We start from the raw sequence: 16,441 nt of genomic DNA, 5'->3' as shown, positions 1-16,441 counted from the left end.
ATGACCGGATAATATGTTGTTTTCCTAAGCAGTGTGGACAGGTCATTTGTTTCAATTCACAGAAGCATCTGTAGCCTCAGCTAATTTAAAAAGTAATGTAAGAAGGTTAGTGGTGTGTAAAGTGGCAAGTTGCCAGCTTATACTAGAAGATTTAGAAAATGTGTATTTTCTTTCAGCTTTTAGGAATTTACCCTTGGGAAATAATCAGAGATGCATAAAAATGTAATGAACGAGGATGTGCATCTCAGCAGTATTATATATATATTATTTATTATTATGAAGTATAGGGAAAAATTGGAAGCAGTCTGAATGTCCACCATAGGGAATGGTTAATTAAATATGACACGCCCTAATCAGCATGAGGCGTGGCTAACCATAGGCTGCTAAGTGAAAAAAAGCAAGTTATAAAACTATAAATATCTTGGTCTCATTTTATTTTAAGGTTATATCCACACACACTGGCTGGTCTGATTACGAATGATTTCATTTTCTTTTTTAGACTTAAAAAATGTTTTCCAGATTTTCAACAGCATATTACTTTTATAACAGAGAAATGTGAACTCAAAACAAAACAGTAAGAGCTTATTCAGCGAATGCCTAAGTTGTTTTAACTATTGACTTTTAAGTAGTTGAAATTATTCTAGCTCTGAGTAGAGAAGCAAAGCAGCCTAAACTTGCCTGTCCCGTTGAGCTCATAATCCCTTGGAATCCCTGAAGGGAACAATTACACCGTGTCTTCACTGGGAGCAGCAATGCTTTACGTGTGCACATTGTTCATCAACATAGTAATGGAACGTCCTCTGGCTTCAGCTTTAAATTCACATCCTTATGCTTGGATTTCGGTCAGATAACGTGCAGTTTCCTAATCAGAACTATTATGTAGTTATGCTGTGTAATGTGGTATCAGGTACTCTCAAGTTGATAAAGTATTTGCTTCTGGAAAAGTGAAATCTTACTCATTGGCAAAAAAGAGATTTTTAAAATACCTTAAACTCAATTATTTGGTTTTGCATATGCAGCATTAACCAAAACATTTGTAGCCAGGCCGCATTAAGTGCCAGGAATGTGAATGTGTTACTTCAGATGCAGAGGAAAGCGTGGAACTCCAAAGTCTTTTCTCTGAGGTGCTGAAGTGCTTGGTGGAAATCTCTTACAGAGTGTCTTCGACCAGATGGTTCAGCAGTTTTCTTCCCATTAAAGCTTATTAACCATATTATTTAAACTTACTAATTTAAGATATTAGTAATACAGTCAGACGTTTCTCTTAGAAAATAATTTTTTAACACTCATGTTAAAAAGTATTGGTTATGTTATTATAAAGGACTTTTTTGACAGAGTGTTTCTGCTTATGTTCAATTTAACAAAAAATAATTTATATACATTTCAGAGTTGCATGGAGTTATATATGCCTGTAACAGATTTCTTTATCTTTTTTTATTAGACAAGTAATAAAGTTGTTAAATATGGGTAAACCAAAAGAAGGAACTTGAAATAATCAGTAATCCTTTACCTGTAAACAATTACTTTTGGCACATCCTGTGTGTGTGATTGTGCAGGTGTGTGTGTGTGTGTGTAACCGTGCTGTGTATATACACTGCTTTTTTCTATATTAATATTATGAGTATCTTGTAATATATTGTCAAATGCATACATAATTGCATTTATGAATATTTTTACTTAAGAATGATATATAATAATGTTCTAATTGGTTATTTACTTGATACCCATTTTTAACCACATTATTTTATTTATTTTTTAAAATTTATTTATTTAATTTATTTATTTTGGGCTGTGTTGGGTCTTCGTTGCTGTGCACAGGCTTTCTCTAGTTGCAGAGATCGGGGGCTACTCTTCGTTGCAGTGCGTGGGCTTCTCATTGCAGTGGCTTCTCTTGTGGAGCACGGGCTCCAGGCACGCGGGCTCAGTAGTTGTGGCCCACGGGCTCTAGAGCGCAGACTCAGTAGTTGTAGCACATGGGCTTAGTAGTTGTGGCGCACGGGCTTGGTTGCTCCGCAGTATGTGGGACCTTCCCGGACCAGGGCTCGAACCCATGTCCCCTGCATTGACAGGCGGATTCTTAACCACCGCGCCACCAGGGAAACCCTAACCACATTATTTTAAACTCAAAGGGATTATTATTTGTCATAACCTGGACCCTCACTAAGATGCTTTCCTTTGAGTTTCTGTTTTATATTATAACTTTTGAAATAACTAGTTACTCCTCAAAAGGATAGAAGCATGCCCTACTTTATGGCAAATTTGACTTTCTAGTAACTAAAGTGAATAGAAACTTCCATTATATTTCGTGATTTTGACAAATAAAGGGGTTTGACTTATCAGTCTTTTGGGTTCCAACTCTAAAATTTGCTTATTTATGTAACTTCCAGTACATAATAACAAATTATGAGGATTAAAGGTTTGGTCCTAAAGACCTAGCTGGCATTTTTGTGATTGTATTATAGTTAAAAAACATTTTTACATTTATAATTTGCCTAAGTGACACAATCCCCTGATAAAAATTCAAAAACCACGAAAAGTTAACAGTCTTCCTCCCATCCTAGTCTCTCTGTCACCCACTTCCCCCTCAGAAGTCACCAGTGCTTCATTCTAGAGAGTCATGTGCATGTGTCATACACAGGTGTTTGCGTAAAATATATTGTTTTTTCCTTTTTAAAGTATAAACTTGTAATATACTATGCATACAGAGTTCTGAAACTTGCTTTTTTCACTTAATCTGTGTGGGGGATTTACCATATTTCATTAAGTCTAAGTGCATATTCTCTACCCCCCCACCCCCCTGGAAGCAGGATGAATCTTCAATTTATGGCATCTTAGATGTTATCAAATACATAGTCTCCTGATTCTTTTTAATGACTGAGTTGTCATTCCTTGTGTGGATGTACATTTCCCTGTTGATGGACATTTAAATTGTTTCCTATCTTTCGCTTTTAAAAAACAACAATGGGGCTTCCCTGGTGGCGCAGTGGTTGAGAATCTGCCTGCTAATGCAGGGGACATGGGTTCAAGCCCTGGTCTGGGAGGATCCCACATGCTGCGGAGCAACTAGGCCCGTGAGCCACAACTACTGAGCCTGCGCATCTGGAGCCTGTGCTCCGCAACAAGAGAGGCCCTGATAGTGAGAGGCCCGCGCACGGCGATGAAGAGTGGCCCCCACTTGCCACAACTAGAGAAAGCCCTCACACAGAATTGAAGACCCAACACAGCCATAAATAAATAAATAAATAAAAATTAAAAAAAACCAACAATGAATAACCTAGTAGCATATCGTTGTCCACATGTGTGAATTTGTCTGTGGGATAAATTCCTAGAAGGGCATTGATTGGATCAAAGGATTTGTGTGTTTATATTTTTGATAGATGATGATACATTGCCCTCCATAGCACTTGTCCCTCCAGTGATGTGTGCAAATGCTTATTTGCCCAACACGTCACCAGCACAATGTTATCAAATTTTTGGGCCCTTGCCAATCTCATGGATAAAAGTGGTATCTTGATGTTGTCTTAATTTGCCTTTTTCTTATCATCAGTGACGTTGGGCATCAATTAATGTGTTTAAGAGTCATTTGTAGTTCCTTTTCTGTGAACTTTCTGTTAACAGTCTTTGCCCATTTATCTAATGGATTATAGGCTATTTCCTTATTGATTTGTAAGAGTACTTTATATATTAAGGAGACATATATATTTGTCTCTGATGTGAGTTACAATTATTTTTCCCAGTCTGCCATCTTTGCCCTTGGTGGTTTTTGCCATGAAAAATTTGTGGGCATGCGTTTGTGTGGAGGGGAATTGATCAATCTTTTCCTCTTAATGCTAATGGGTTTAATGTTTTTCTTAGAAAGACTTTCTCCACTCTGAAGTGATTTAACATTTTTTCTTGTAATTTTTTTCTAGTTCTTTCATAAATTTTTAACTCAAATATTTGATCTATCCAGAATTTATTTTGGTACAATGCGTTAAGTATAATCTTACTTTGTTCCCCCCGCCCCCAGTGGGCAACCCAGGTGTGCCAGTGCCATTGATTGAGTCTCCATCCACACTTACTTTGCATCTGTTTGTGTTTTTTTCTGGATTTTCTTATTGTTTAAAAATCATTTAAAAATTTATATGAGTGTTATACACAAATTCAATCTGGTGGTAAAAATGCACTCAATAGTGAGGTGTATAGTTTTGAAAAAGGGCCCTTTGCTTCTTTTTCACCCATTCCCTCACACTTTTTCTGAGATAACCATCGTTAACAGATCATTGAGTATCCCATTTAGACCTTTTTCTACTACTTATATGTGTATATATACACACATCTCTTTATCTATTTATACATCTATCTCACATGTAGTTTGAGGGACATGGAGTTTATATCTGTCTGATTACATTACATGCAATATGCTGCCAGTTGCTTCCTTCCCCACTAGCCCTATGTCTTTGAGTTCCGTGATAGTTCATGTAGCTCTACCTCACTATTCGTTTTAACCCCTGCATGGATTTCATAGTATGAATGTATCACACTTGATTTAACCACTTCCCTATTGTTACGTAGCTAGGTTGTTTGCAATTTTTCCTAATTTTTATTTATTTATTTATTTTTGGCTGTGTTGGGTCTTCGTTTCTGTGTGAGGGCTTTCTCTAGTTGCGGCAAGCAGGGGCCACTCTTCATTGCGGTGCGTGGGCCTCTTACTATCGTGGCCTCTCTTGCTGCGGAGCACAGGCTCCAGACGCGCAGGCTCAGTAGTTGTGGCTCACGGGCTTCGTTGCTCCGCGGCATGTGGGATCTTCCCAGACCAGGGCTCGAACCCGTGTCCCCCTGCATTGGCAAGCAGATTCTCAACCACTGCGCCACCAGGGAGGCCCAATGTTTTCCTAATTTTAGCAAGGCTTATGAAGTGTGTAGCATTGCTTCTCTTTAACTTGTGATAAATCTAATTCTAAAATGTTTATTTATGTGATTGACTTACTATTGTGCAATTCATGGGGAAGAAAATCTGGACCACATTGAGTGATATGTTATTAATATTTTGTGATGATCTTGTTTTTCTAGATAAAATTTGATGCTGGGACCCTCCTTCTTAGTACGCACCGTCTAATTTGGAGAGATCAGAAAAATCATGTAAGATCGAGTTTTTTTGCTTCTGTTCTAGGTTTTATGTCACTGATTTTTCTTTCTTTCTTTTTTTCTTTCTGGCAAAACTATAAATACATGTGATAAATTTTTGTTGGCAGATGTCAGAAGAGTGTGTTCCATATGGTCTCCCTGAATGGGGCACAGATAGAGGAGTTAGGGTCTGGTCCCTCATTCAACCCTAGCACAGTCTGCAGCTACTGTACAGAGAATCCTGGTGGCTCCTGGTTTTTAAGCACTAATCAGATTCTCCCTCACACCCAAGTGTCCCCATCAGTCAGGGGTCCTGAAAACAACCCGTTTGGAGGTCTGCTGCAAAGTGCAGGCTTCTACCTAGATACTGAGATGAACTGCCTCTCCGTCACTCAGCAAAAGGGGACCCCCCCCCATTTTCGCATTTCGAGGAAGAGAGGACTCAGTGATATGTATAGACCTGATATCTTTATTCCAAAGAGCTTTACCTTGAATGTGTGTGTGTGTGTTTGTGTGTAAATTTCTGTGTTGCCAGTAAAAGAAGCAGTCTTTTCTATGTTATTTTTTAAATTGCTGGCTGCCTCCCCCATGAAATTTTAATTCCACAGGTAAACTATCTACTGTACTGAGGCTCTTTGCATGTCACTAACTGCTACAAACTCTGACTCTTTTTGCCCCCCCAAGAACCAATTTTTCCCCCTCAGTGGTGATATATTTTTTTTGTTATTTGTTTTTTTGTTTTTTGCGGTACGCGGGCCTCTCACTGTTGTGGCCTCTCCCGTTGCGGAGCTCAGGCTCCGGACGCACAGGCTCAGCGGCCATGGCTCACGGGCCCAGCCGCTCCGCGGCATGTGGGATCCTCCCGGACTGGGGCACGAACCCGTGCCCCCTGCATTGGCAGGCAGACTCTCAACCACTGCGCCACCAGGGAGGCCCCTCTCAGTGGTGATATTGGCCTGGTTGATGATGCATGCCTTAGAACTGGTAATGTTGCCTAATTCTTTTTAAAGAAATATAAATTCAAGAAAGAAATCTTTTCTGGAGGGGTAGGCGTCCTTAAACCATATGTTTATAAATTAAGTTATTCTTAGTATAATTTTTTTTTTTTTTTTTTTTTTGCGGTACGCAGGCCTCTCACTGTTGTGGCCTCTCCCGTTGCGGAGCACAGGCTCTGGACGCGCAGACTCAGTGGCCATGGCTTATGGGCCCAGCCGCTCCGCGGCATGTGGGATCTTCCCGGACCGGGGCACGAACCCGTGTCCCCTGCATCAGCAGGCGGACTCTCAACCGCTGTGCCACCAGGGAAGCCCCTAGTATAATTTTTTCTTTTTTGATTATCATATAGAGGAGTTAATATCAAAACCCTTAGACCTATTAAGTGCCGGGCCTTTATAATAATTCTAAAAATCAGATATACTAATAAAGGGAAGCCATGTTAGTATTTTCTGTTAAAAATTAATTGTGGGTGGGTGAGTGAAATATAGAAAATTATAAAGAGGAAAAATCAGCTCTATAACACAGTCTTTAAAGTCGTTTTGATTTACCTGCTCTATCTTCTGTTTTCCATATAAGAATATATTATATGTAAACAATTTTCATATAAATACTGCTGTTTAAAAGATATAGCTCCTGTAAAAACAAAGGTTGTTACAGCTGCTTTTAAACCTCTTATGTTCTTCCATGCAGCAAACTGCTACCACAGTATTGTCTTCATTCAGTTTTTCCTTAAGTTTATTTAAGGAAGAAAATAACATTATTATTTTCTATTGTTATAATTACTAAGGACCTTAAAGATATGTGGCACCCCATTAAATCTATAAAACAAGGATTTCTGACGAGTGTTACGGATTGTGTTTTCTTTTGATTCCCTCCCAGGAGTGCTGCATGGCCATTCCTCTTTCCCAAATCGTGTTCATTGAAGAACAGGCAGCTGGAATTGGGAAAAGGTAAGGTCTGTATATTACAGTCTTTATGCACAAAATCGTCTCCAGTCAAGCTGTCCTTGTTAACTTGGTTGAGTCATTGCTCAGTCAGTCATGGCCGTGACTGTGTGTGTGCAAGTGAATCAGATGATTGTGTCTGTTGGTCAGAGCTCCCCTAAGAAGGTATTGTCCTGGGGGAGGAAGGAAATAGGTGAGGGAGATTTAAGAAGCACAGACTTCCAGTTACAAAATAAATGCGTCATGGGTATGAAAGGTACAGTGTGGGAAATATGGTCAGTAACTAAGTAATAGCTTTGTATGGTGACATAGCGTACCTAGACTTACCATGGGATCATTTTGAAATGTATAGAAATACAGAATCACTCTGTTGTGTAACAGAAACTAACATAGTATTGTAGGTCAGTTATACTTCAAAAAGAAACAACCAAAGTCATGGGAAAAGAGATGGGATCTGTGGTTGCCAGAGGTGGGGTGTGGGGGGCAGGGAAAATTGGAAGAAGGTGGTCAAAAGGCACAAACTTTCAGTAATAAGATAAATAAGCAATAGGGATGTGATGTATTGAAGACAACATGATAAATGTAATTAACTCCGCTGTACGTTATCTATGATAGTTATCAAGAGAGTAAATCCTAAGAGTTCCCATCACAAGGAAGAAAATTTTTTTTCTATTTCTTTAATTTTGTATTGGATGTTCACTAAATTTACTCTGGTAATCATTTCATGATGTATGTAAGTCAAATCATTAGGCTCTACACCTTAAACTCATACAGTGCCATATGTCAATTATATCTCAAAACGGGAAAAATATGTTTTAAAAAAAAGAAGGTATTATCCTACTGTAAACTCATTGATAAATGGAAGTCATTCTTAAAGCATCAATCAAGTACTAAAGTTGCTGTAATATCCTCAGGTCATAATAAATAAGTGTGGGCTGGCTGTCACTGTATATATTTCCACAGACATTTACTTTTTTTTTTTTGAGGGGGGGCATGCCGCGCGGCTTGTGGGATCTTAGTCCCCGAACCAGGGATTGAACCCAGGCCCTCAGTAGTGGAAGCACAGAGTCCTAACCATTGGACCACCAGGGAAGTCCCCAGACATTTGCTTTTATGTGTCTGTGTACGTATCATTCAGTACTTAAAATCATAAGTGACCCGTCTGAGAAAAATACTTGACTTGGCTCCTATTTCTAGTTGACCATAAAGTTTCTCAACTTCGACTTTTTAAGATATCAGTGTTGAATAGAGTATCACAGGAGTTATTGTCCAAACAGGGACATTTCTTAGAGTAATAAGGGACACTGCTTATAATGAGATCAGGCAAGCATAAAACTGCACTGTCCCAGGCAGACCAGGAGATGTGCTCACCTTGGTTTAAAGCCACAGGTTAAAACGTTTCTGTTTATTCAAGTATATAAAACATTTTGGCTTTATACTTTAGATGCATGTGATTGAGGGCAACTTATGAACAAATATTGCTGACAAGGAATTTTTTTCCATGTGGGCTTATCTTCAGCTTTTTTTTTTTTTTTTGTGGTACGCGGGCCTCTCACTGTTGTGGCCTCTCCTGTTGAGGAGCACAGGCTCCGGATGCACAGGCTCAGCGGCCATGGCTCATGGGCCCAGCCGCTCCATGGCATGTGGGATCTTCCCAGACCGGGGCACGAACCCGTGTCCCCTGCATCGGCAGGTGGACTCTCAACCACTGCGCCGCCAGGGAAGCCCTATCTTCAGCTTTAATGTAGTTAGATCCTTCAGTAGAAGGGAAACAAATGTTAAACTTCCCTGGAAATGCAGTGCATCCTTAATTATAATGTTGTAGCTAGCATAAAAGATTGCTTATTTGACATAAAAGAAACTAACCAATATTTTGAAAAGATTAACAAGGCATAGATTTTTAGAGTAGGCTATATCTCTGATTTATATTTTCCACCTTGTCACTTTTCTCCATCTTCTTGAGTTTTTTCTCTTTTTTTTGGTATGATCGACAATACAATATTATATCAGTTTCAGGTGTACAACATAGTGATACCTAGTATTCATATATACTGCTTTATATATTGCTTTCCTTATTAAGTTCTACAAACTTGGGCTTCCCTGGTGGCACAGTGGTTAAGAATCTGCCTGCCAATGCAGGGGACGTGGGTTTGAGCCCTGGTCTGGGAAGATCCCACATACTATGGAGCAACTAAGCCCATGTGCCACAACTACTGAAGCCTGCGCGCCTAGACCCCGTGCTCCACAACAAGAGAAGCCACCGCAATGAGAAGCCCAGGCACCGCAACGAAGAGTAGCCCCCGCTCACTGCAACTAGAGAAAGCCTGCGCGCAGCAACGAAGACCCAATGCAACCAAAAGAATAATAATAATAATAAATTAATTAATTGAAAAAATCATATTAAAAAAGGACCATTTAAATAAAAAAAAAAGTTCTACAAACTTTAAGGTGTTCCAGATCATTTGACTTTTTCTCTGCTGTGTTCTAAGGAAATCTAAACTCTATAACAAAAATAGTTAAATATTTACCTTCACATTAGTGTCTATTTTTTAAACATCTCCAGTGAGGAGGAATTCGATAATATGCCAGGTTCACTTTTCTCAAATATTCTCTTTAGCTCCCAGTTCCTCCTCTCAAATAATTACCATATCTCATTGAGTCAAAGATGTATGTGCATTTTCACCTTTTAACATCTCTGTACCCAAGATGCTTCTTTGAATTGGTGGATTTTAAACTTGGCAAAATGTGGTAATTGAATCACCCAAGAAGTGAATATATGAAAAAATTAGCATGGATCTTTTTATTCTGACTTTGGGGTGTTTAAACTTAATTTTGTATCATCTTTTAGCTTTTCATTGGGTTTCCTTTGACAAATTCTGATAGTTAAGGCTCAGGTTTTTTAGTTTTAAAGAGTGTATGATGCTTTTGCTTAGTCACCTGATCCTAATTGTCATAGTTTTATTGTTTACCTGACAGTTCATTTCACACAGTCCTGTGATTCTGCTTACACAGTTTTATTTGCTCACCTCACTTAAAGATGTTCATCACAAAGGAACCAATGAAGAGTCTGTACAAGCCTGGCTCCAGGTCACTAACCAAAGCATTTGTTACATCAAGGAGGCCCCACATGTGGTATTTCAATTTTAGGGTGATATTTAGGCAACTATATGGGCCTAAACAAAGTAATATTGAGTAATAGGTGTATCTATAATGTGGTCATAAAGAAAAAAGCTCTAAGCCAGGTATTCAAGATACTTCAAGTTTTTAGTTTTGCTAATATTTATAGAAGATTGTTTATTGAGCTGACTGGGAAAAAAAGACTTATAAAACTCAACAAATATAATGGTATTTTGATGGCATAGAAGATAATAGTAGTCATAAAGATCATGGTAGTTTGTGATCCTGGAGCAGCCGCATTTTGAGAATTGTTTTTGCTATGGGATATCTCTCTAGTTCATGCTGCTGATTGAGAGGCGTTTTCCAAAAATGACACTGTAGAATGTTAGTTTTGGATGGAGTTTTAATAAAATGTCAGCTGGCCAGTTTTACACAGATAAGTTTTCACATTTTGTTTTCAAATGAGGAAGGTTGTATGCTTTGGCAGAAATTATAGGCCCCCTGGTAGCCTTTGGGGATGACTCTGTAGATGGAAAACCTAATCATAAACCAATATCATAAACCACCCCAAATTCTGCAAATTTATTTTGAACTTACTTCCTAAAACCACATTTTTATTTAGTGTATGGTGCTAATAATTTGAATTTTTTGGTTCACAGCTTATAGATTTTAAGTAGAGATATTTTTGAAAGGTTCATTAATACTGAATTGATACAGACCTTAAAAGGATTCCTTTCAGGATGTTGTTTGTTTCTACACAAATTTTAAGTGATCTGAAATATATTAAAAGTTATGAAAACAGAATGAGTGATTTTTAAAAAACAATTCAATACATTACATTTGCTCTTTCTTTAGTGCCAAAATAGTGGTTCATCTTCACCCAGCTCCTTCTAACAAAGAACCTGGCCCATTCCAGAGTAGTAAGAACTCCTACATCAAGCTGTCCTTCAAAGAACATGGCCAGATTGAGGTAAGTTTCTTTATGAATACAATCAGACTAGAAATGTGTACTTGTTTGTATTTTTGTTGTTGTTTGTTAATAGGATGGAAGGCAATATTGTTCAGCATACCAGTTTTCACCATATTTTTACAATAAAATTTTTATGATATCTTAAGCCTTATCAGTGGAGAATACGAAGTTTAGGTTTCAGTGGGAACGGGAGGCAGGAGGATGTAGTCACAGGAAAGAGTGGAGGCTGGAAACAGGCTAAGTCACCACACCAGGGAGGCTACTAGTTAAGTGTTCCGTGTTACCGTTTGGATAAAAGGGCAGAGTATAATGCAGTGACACGTTTAACTGCCTCAGCATCTGAAAGTTCACCAGCCTTACATCAGGCAGTCTATCTTTATTAACTCCATACAAATCTAATCGCTTAAGTTCTTATCCCATAGTATCATGGTTTATATGTTCTGATTAATAAGTTGCTATGTAAGTATTCTTTTTTTTTTTAATCAGTTATACATATACATATGTTCCCATATCCCCTCCCTTTTGCGTCTCCCTCCCACCCTCCCTATCCCACCCCTCCAGGCGGTCACAAAGCACCGAGCTGATCTCCCTGTGCTATGCGGCTGCTTCCCACTAGCTATCTACCTTACGTTTGGTAGTGTATATATGTCCATGCTGCTTTAGACCTTTATAAGTGTGTTTATCTCCCCATCGAGATCATAAATTATTTATGTTCTTTTTCTCTATAGCACCTGACCCAGTGTTCCTTGCACAGCAGGCACTGAGCACATTTAAGTGATCTAACTGAAGTCATTCTCACTGTAGCTGAAAAATATAACTGATTTTTTTTTTTTTTATGAGCGTAGGCATGTTTTGACCCTAATATCTGGCCTCACATTTTAACTAGACAAATTATTCTCAGCTTCCTTCATGGATAACGGTTGTGTATTTTTCTTGGCACTGTGTCTGTTTCGCTACAGATTGAAAACAATCCACACATGCAGGATTGTTTAAAGTAAGTCTATTTACTTCATTGTCACTCATCTCTTTGTTGAGAATAGTTCACTTTATGTAGCAGGTCAGTTCCTTCTCTTTTTTCCCCCCTTTGTGCTTTCTGAAGTTGACCCAAGGAAAGAACTTCCTTTGATTTCTTTTGATGTCTCTGAGAATTCTAGGCTTCTTGCAAATGACCAGACTTCCAACTAAAGAAATGTTAAGTAATGATTTGTACGAGGATGTCACAGCCTGACTGACTCACTTAAAGTGTATGCATGTGCATAACAGTTTTACAGGCGTTTATCAGAGGAAATGACACAGAGAAGATGGGAGAATATGCCAGTTTCCCAGTCATTGCAAGCAAATAGAGGACCCCAGGTATTTTTTCAGCTGTTTCCTAATCCAGTATTTTCAGCTCTGTACTTGCATCTTCATTAAGGGAAAAGAGTTCTATGATTCTAGAACTTGCCAGAAACAAAATAATGATATTCTAATGAAAAACTGATGTTCACAGAACTTAATTTAGTGCTCTATAGATGGTAGACACTTAGAAATAATACATGACTACTTACCAGGGTAATTTCAGCGTGGCAGAAGTTAGATTCCCCTCCTGCATTCTGTTCTTTATAATTAGTGTGGCATCTGAGAGAACAGACAGTACCACTGGGTGACATTTTCCAAGCCAGTCTAATTAACCACCAACATGGACAGACACTCAGATGTATAAAAGTAGCTTGTATAATAACTGTCAAGTACCAGAATTTTACCTATAATTTTTTGCACATTTGAGACCATATTAAATATCTGATACCTATATAATAGCTTGCCAAAGAACAAAAATGAAGAGGAGGGGGCTTCCCTGGTGGCGCAGTGGTTGAGAGTCCGCCTGCCGATTCAGGGGACACGGGTTCGTGCCCCGGTCCGGGAAGATCCCACATGCTGCGGAGCAGCTGGGCCTGTGAGCCATGGCTGCTGAGCCTGTGCGTCCAGAGCCTGTGCTCCGCATCGGGAGAGGCCACAACAGTGAGAGGCCCATGTACTGCAAAAAAAAAAAAAGAAAATAAAAATGAAGAGGAAATTTAATTTATATCTAAAATACAAAGTAAAATATACCATCTCTTGTTATGTTCAGTTTTTCTGTATAATGATTTGAAGGTCATTATGTATGGCAATAAACCGACAAATATTTTGAAAGGAAATTGAATGTAACTGTGTGCTGTTTCCTTGGGTTCTTTGTGGGTCCTCTCCCACCACTGAAAACACAATGTAGTGGGTTACAAAAGATTGTGTCCTTCCTATTTTGGACGTTTTATTTTCTACTTTTGTTTTTCAGCCAGGAAGAATAAGGGCTGTAGGAATTGTAGGCATTGAAAGGAAACTGGAAGAAAAAAGAAAAGAAACTGACAAAAACATTTCTGAGGTAATTCTTACACAAGTTCCGGTCAGCTGTCTTCTTCAGCCATCTTTCTTATTCTTTTGGATACAGCTGTGAGTAACTCCGTTCTGTGTATTGGAGTATATTTAGTTTGCCTGGAGCCACACAATCTCTTATTCCATTTAAGGAGTCTACTTCAGGTTGGCATAATTTAGCCCAAATGTGTTTTAAAAATTTTTTCCAGGGCTTCCCTGGTGGCGCAGTGGTTGAGAGTCCGCCTGCCGATGCAGGGGACACGGGTTCGTGCCCCGGTTTGGGAAGATCCCACATGCCGCGGAGCGGCTGGGTCCGTGAGCCATGGCCGCTGAGCCTGCGCATCCGGAGCCTGTGCTCCGCAACGGGAGAGGCCACAGCAGTGAGAAGCCCGCGTACCACAAAAAAAAAAAAAAAAAAAAAAAAAATTTTTTCCAGAAAGGAATTAAAAAGAAATGCAAATTTGTTTTCTGTGAGGTTAGAAAACGTCATGAATTATTGTGTGTAAATTTTAAAGCCTAGATGGGATTGATTGGAGGGTCCTGCTAATGAATTCAAGGTCCTATGTATAATTATTTTGGATGTTTGGTTAACTTAGTTGAGGGGAAAATGCTGTTCTGCGGCCCTTGACTCTGGCTGAACACTACACAGTTTTATGCTGATGACCACTTGGGGACCAGGCACCGAGGTAGTAAGAATGGCTCAAACCAGCTTGTCACTTCTCCTAGGAGAGCACCCCTGAGCTTGTACTTCACAGTGTTTCTGAAACCTCATCCTATATGAGGAAATTCAAATGAAGGGGAAAGAACTCTAGTTAAGAAAATGAGTTATACTTTAGATTTTGGCAGTTAGTTAATACATGTAAACATATCGGTTTTCCCATGTTTATATGGAAATGGTCTTGGATTTTTATGAAATGATTTTATGAAGTAAAGTAATTTTTTAGTTCTTATAATAGTTTGTAAGTAAAATTTCCATTGATTAGTGCTGCTCATAGAATTTCCAAGATATATCTCAATCAAATAAAGTCTAAACTGCAAATAGTTACTGAATACCTGTATTAGTCAAGGTTCTCCAGAGAAACAGAACAAATAGGGGATATATTCTTTTGGATACAGCTGTGGATATCTTTTGGATATCTATATGTGGATATCGATACATAGATACAGACATGCTGATATCTTTATCTCTTTATTTATAGATACAGGTATCTGTATATCTATATTGTCCTATATATACACAATGAGATTTATTATAAAGAAGTGCCTCATGTGATTGTGGGAAGCTGCCAGCTGGTGACCCAGGAAAGCTGGTGATAGAATTGCTAACTGGAGTGTGAAGGCCTAAGAACCAGGAGCACTGGTGGTGTTGAGTCCCAGTCCAAGGACAGGGTAAGACTGATGTCTTAGCTCATCAGTCAGGCAGATAACTTTCTGTTCCATTAGGCTCTCCAGAGGGCAATTCAGGAGGACGATCTCAATGTAACCGTTCGGCTCATTCTGCAGATTCGGATGCTAGCCTCATGTGGAAACAGCCTCACACACCCGCTCAGAATAACGCTTGAGCAGACACCTGGGCACCCCACGATCTAGTCAAGTTGACAGATAAAATTAACCCTCATAACAGCCATATCTGGGCCCACTAACTGAATATGGATTCTTGTTGAGGGACCAAGGGCATTTGACCTATTAAGTGCTGTGGTCTAGGTTTTGCTGAGGCCATGTTTATGGTAACGTCGTGTGTGTTCCTTGGTCCTTTGTATTTCCCGCACGTTAGCAGCTGGATCCAGAGGCTTGTTCAGACTTGTGTTTGAGCCCTTGGTTGAGACTAGAGGCGACACTGTGTTCCTTCATCATGTCTCTTTTTATCATGTTAGCAGCTGTCAGTGTCCAGTGCATAGATCTTTGGGTCACTGGTGGTTGCAAATGGTGGTACTCTGTGATTTATTTTTCATTTATTTGTTGGGACACTTTTTAAAGAGATGCTTCCCTTTATTACTGTTTGGCTACTCAGTGATACGGCTCCTATAAGGATTGCAGAACATGTGCCATCTCCTTTATTATTAGGATGATAAATTGGTTCCTTATCATCCTCCTGAGGTGACTAATTAGGTTTTTTCACGTATTATTATGAATTCATACATTTTAATATATTTGATGATTTCAGTCAGTTGCAATTATTATCCTAGTTAAAGCTCAAACTGTCCCATCTTTGGCCAGTGGGAGCCTCTTCAGGTTGGCTCCTGAGTGGTTTTGATGTGACCTGGTGGACTTTGAGAGCTTCCTTACTGCCTGGTGTTGACCGAAGTTCCAGGACCATCTTGTATATTTCCTGCTCCGGATCTGGAATCAACCATTATCTGAGAAGCTCTGGTTTCTTTTAGTGGGAGATGGTATTTCATAACCACAATCTGCCTGCTAGGAATTTGCATCCCTCTTGGGTTGATCTTTATTTCTAGGACTTTTCAGTGGAAAGAGCTAGGATTTTTTTTTTTTTTTTTCTAATAAAGGTGCCTCATGAGGTCACACTGATGCTTCCTATTCAAATTCGGGACTACACTAGCGAATAATGACTAAAACAGTTAAAAAGGATTTTTTTGTATATGTTCTCCCCTTTCTTCCCACGTGTAAAACATAGGATATGTTTGTGTACAGTGTGCTGTATCTACACTGTCTGAGCATTCAGCCACCATGTACCCTCTCCCCCTCTAGCTGTCATTTAGTCTCATTTGTACAAGTGACTGTGTGTGATACCACCAGTCTTTACGTTCACCTCCCTCTATGCATTTTGGTTGTCTGAAGCTCATCCTCTAGTAGATGTTTCAGAAAGTGCTCATGGGAACAATATTCCCTGAGTTCTGGCGTCTTGGTATTCCTTACACAGGAAGGTCAGTTTTGCTGGATTTGTAATCCTTGGCTCACATTT

The 16,441-nt window shown here is 39.2% G+C and overlaps 1 protein-coding gene across 1 annotated transcript in view; it reads left to right on the top strand.

Annotated features, from left to right (window-relative positions):
• The window catches only part of VPS36 (vacuolar protein sorting 36 homolog), a 33,791-nt gene that overhangs the window by 3,339 nt on the left and 14,011 nt on the right, over positions 1–16,441 (top strand). The window contains exons 2-6 of the mRNA XM_081214981.1: positions 5,053–5,121; positions 6,982–7,052; positions 11,019–11,133; positions 12,397–12,486; positions 13,442–13,528. Coding sequence (XP_081071107.1) covers positions 5,053–5,121; positions 6,982–7,052; positions 11,019–11,133; positions 12,397–12,486; positions 13,442–13,528 — 432 coding nt within the window. The remainder of the gene's footprint in view (positions 1–5,052; positions 5,122–6,981; positions 7,053–11,018; positions 11,134–12,396; positions 12,487–13,441; positions 13,529–16,441) is intronic.

This window comes from Mesoplodon bidens (assembly GCF_964165515.1).
Source record: "Mesoplodon bidens genome assembly, chromosome: 17".
Lineage (NCBI taxonomy): Eukaryota > Metazoa > Chordata > Mammalia > Artiodactyla > Ziphiidae > Mesoplodon > Mesoplodon bidens.
Note: the sequence above shows the minus strand (reverse complement) of the source record. Positions and strands in the feature narration are given on the sequence as shown.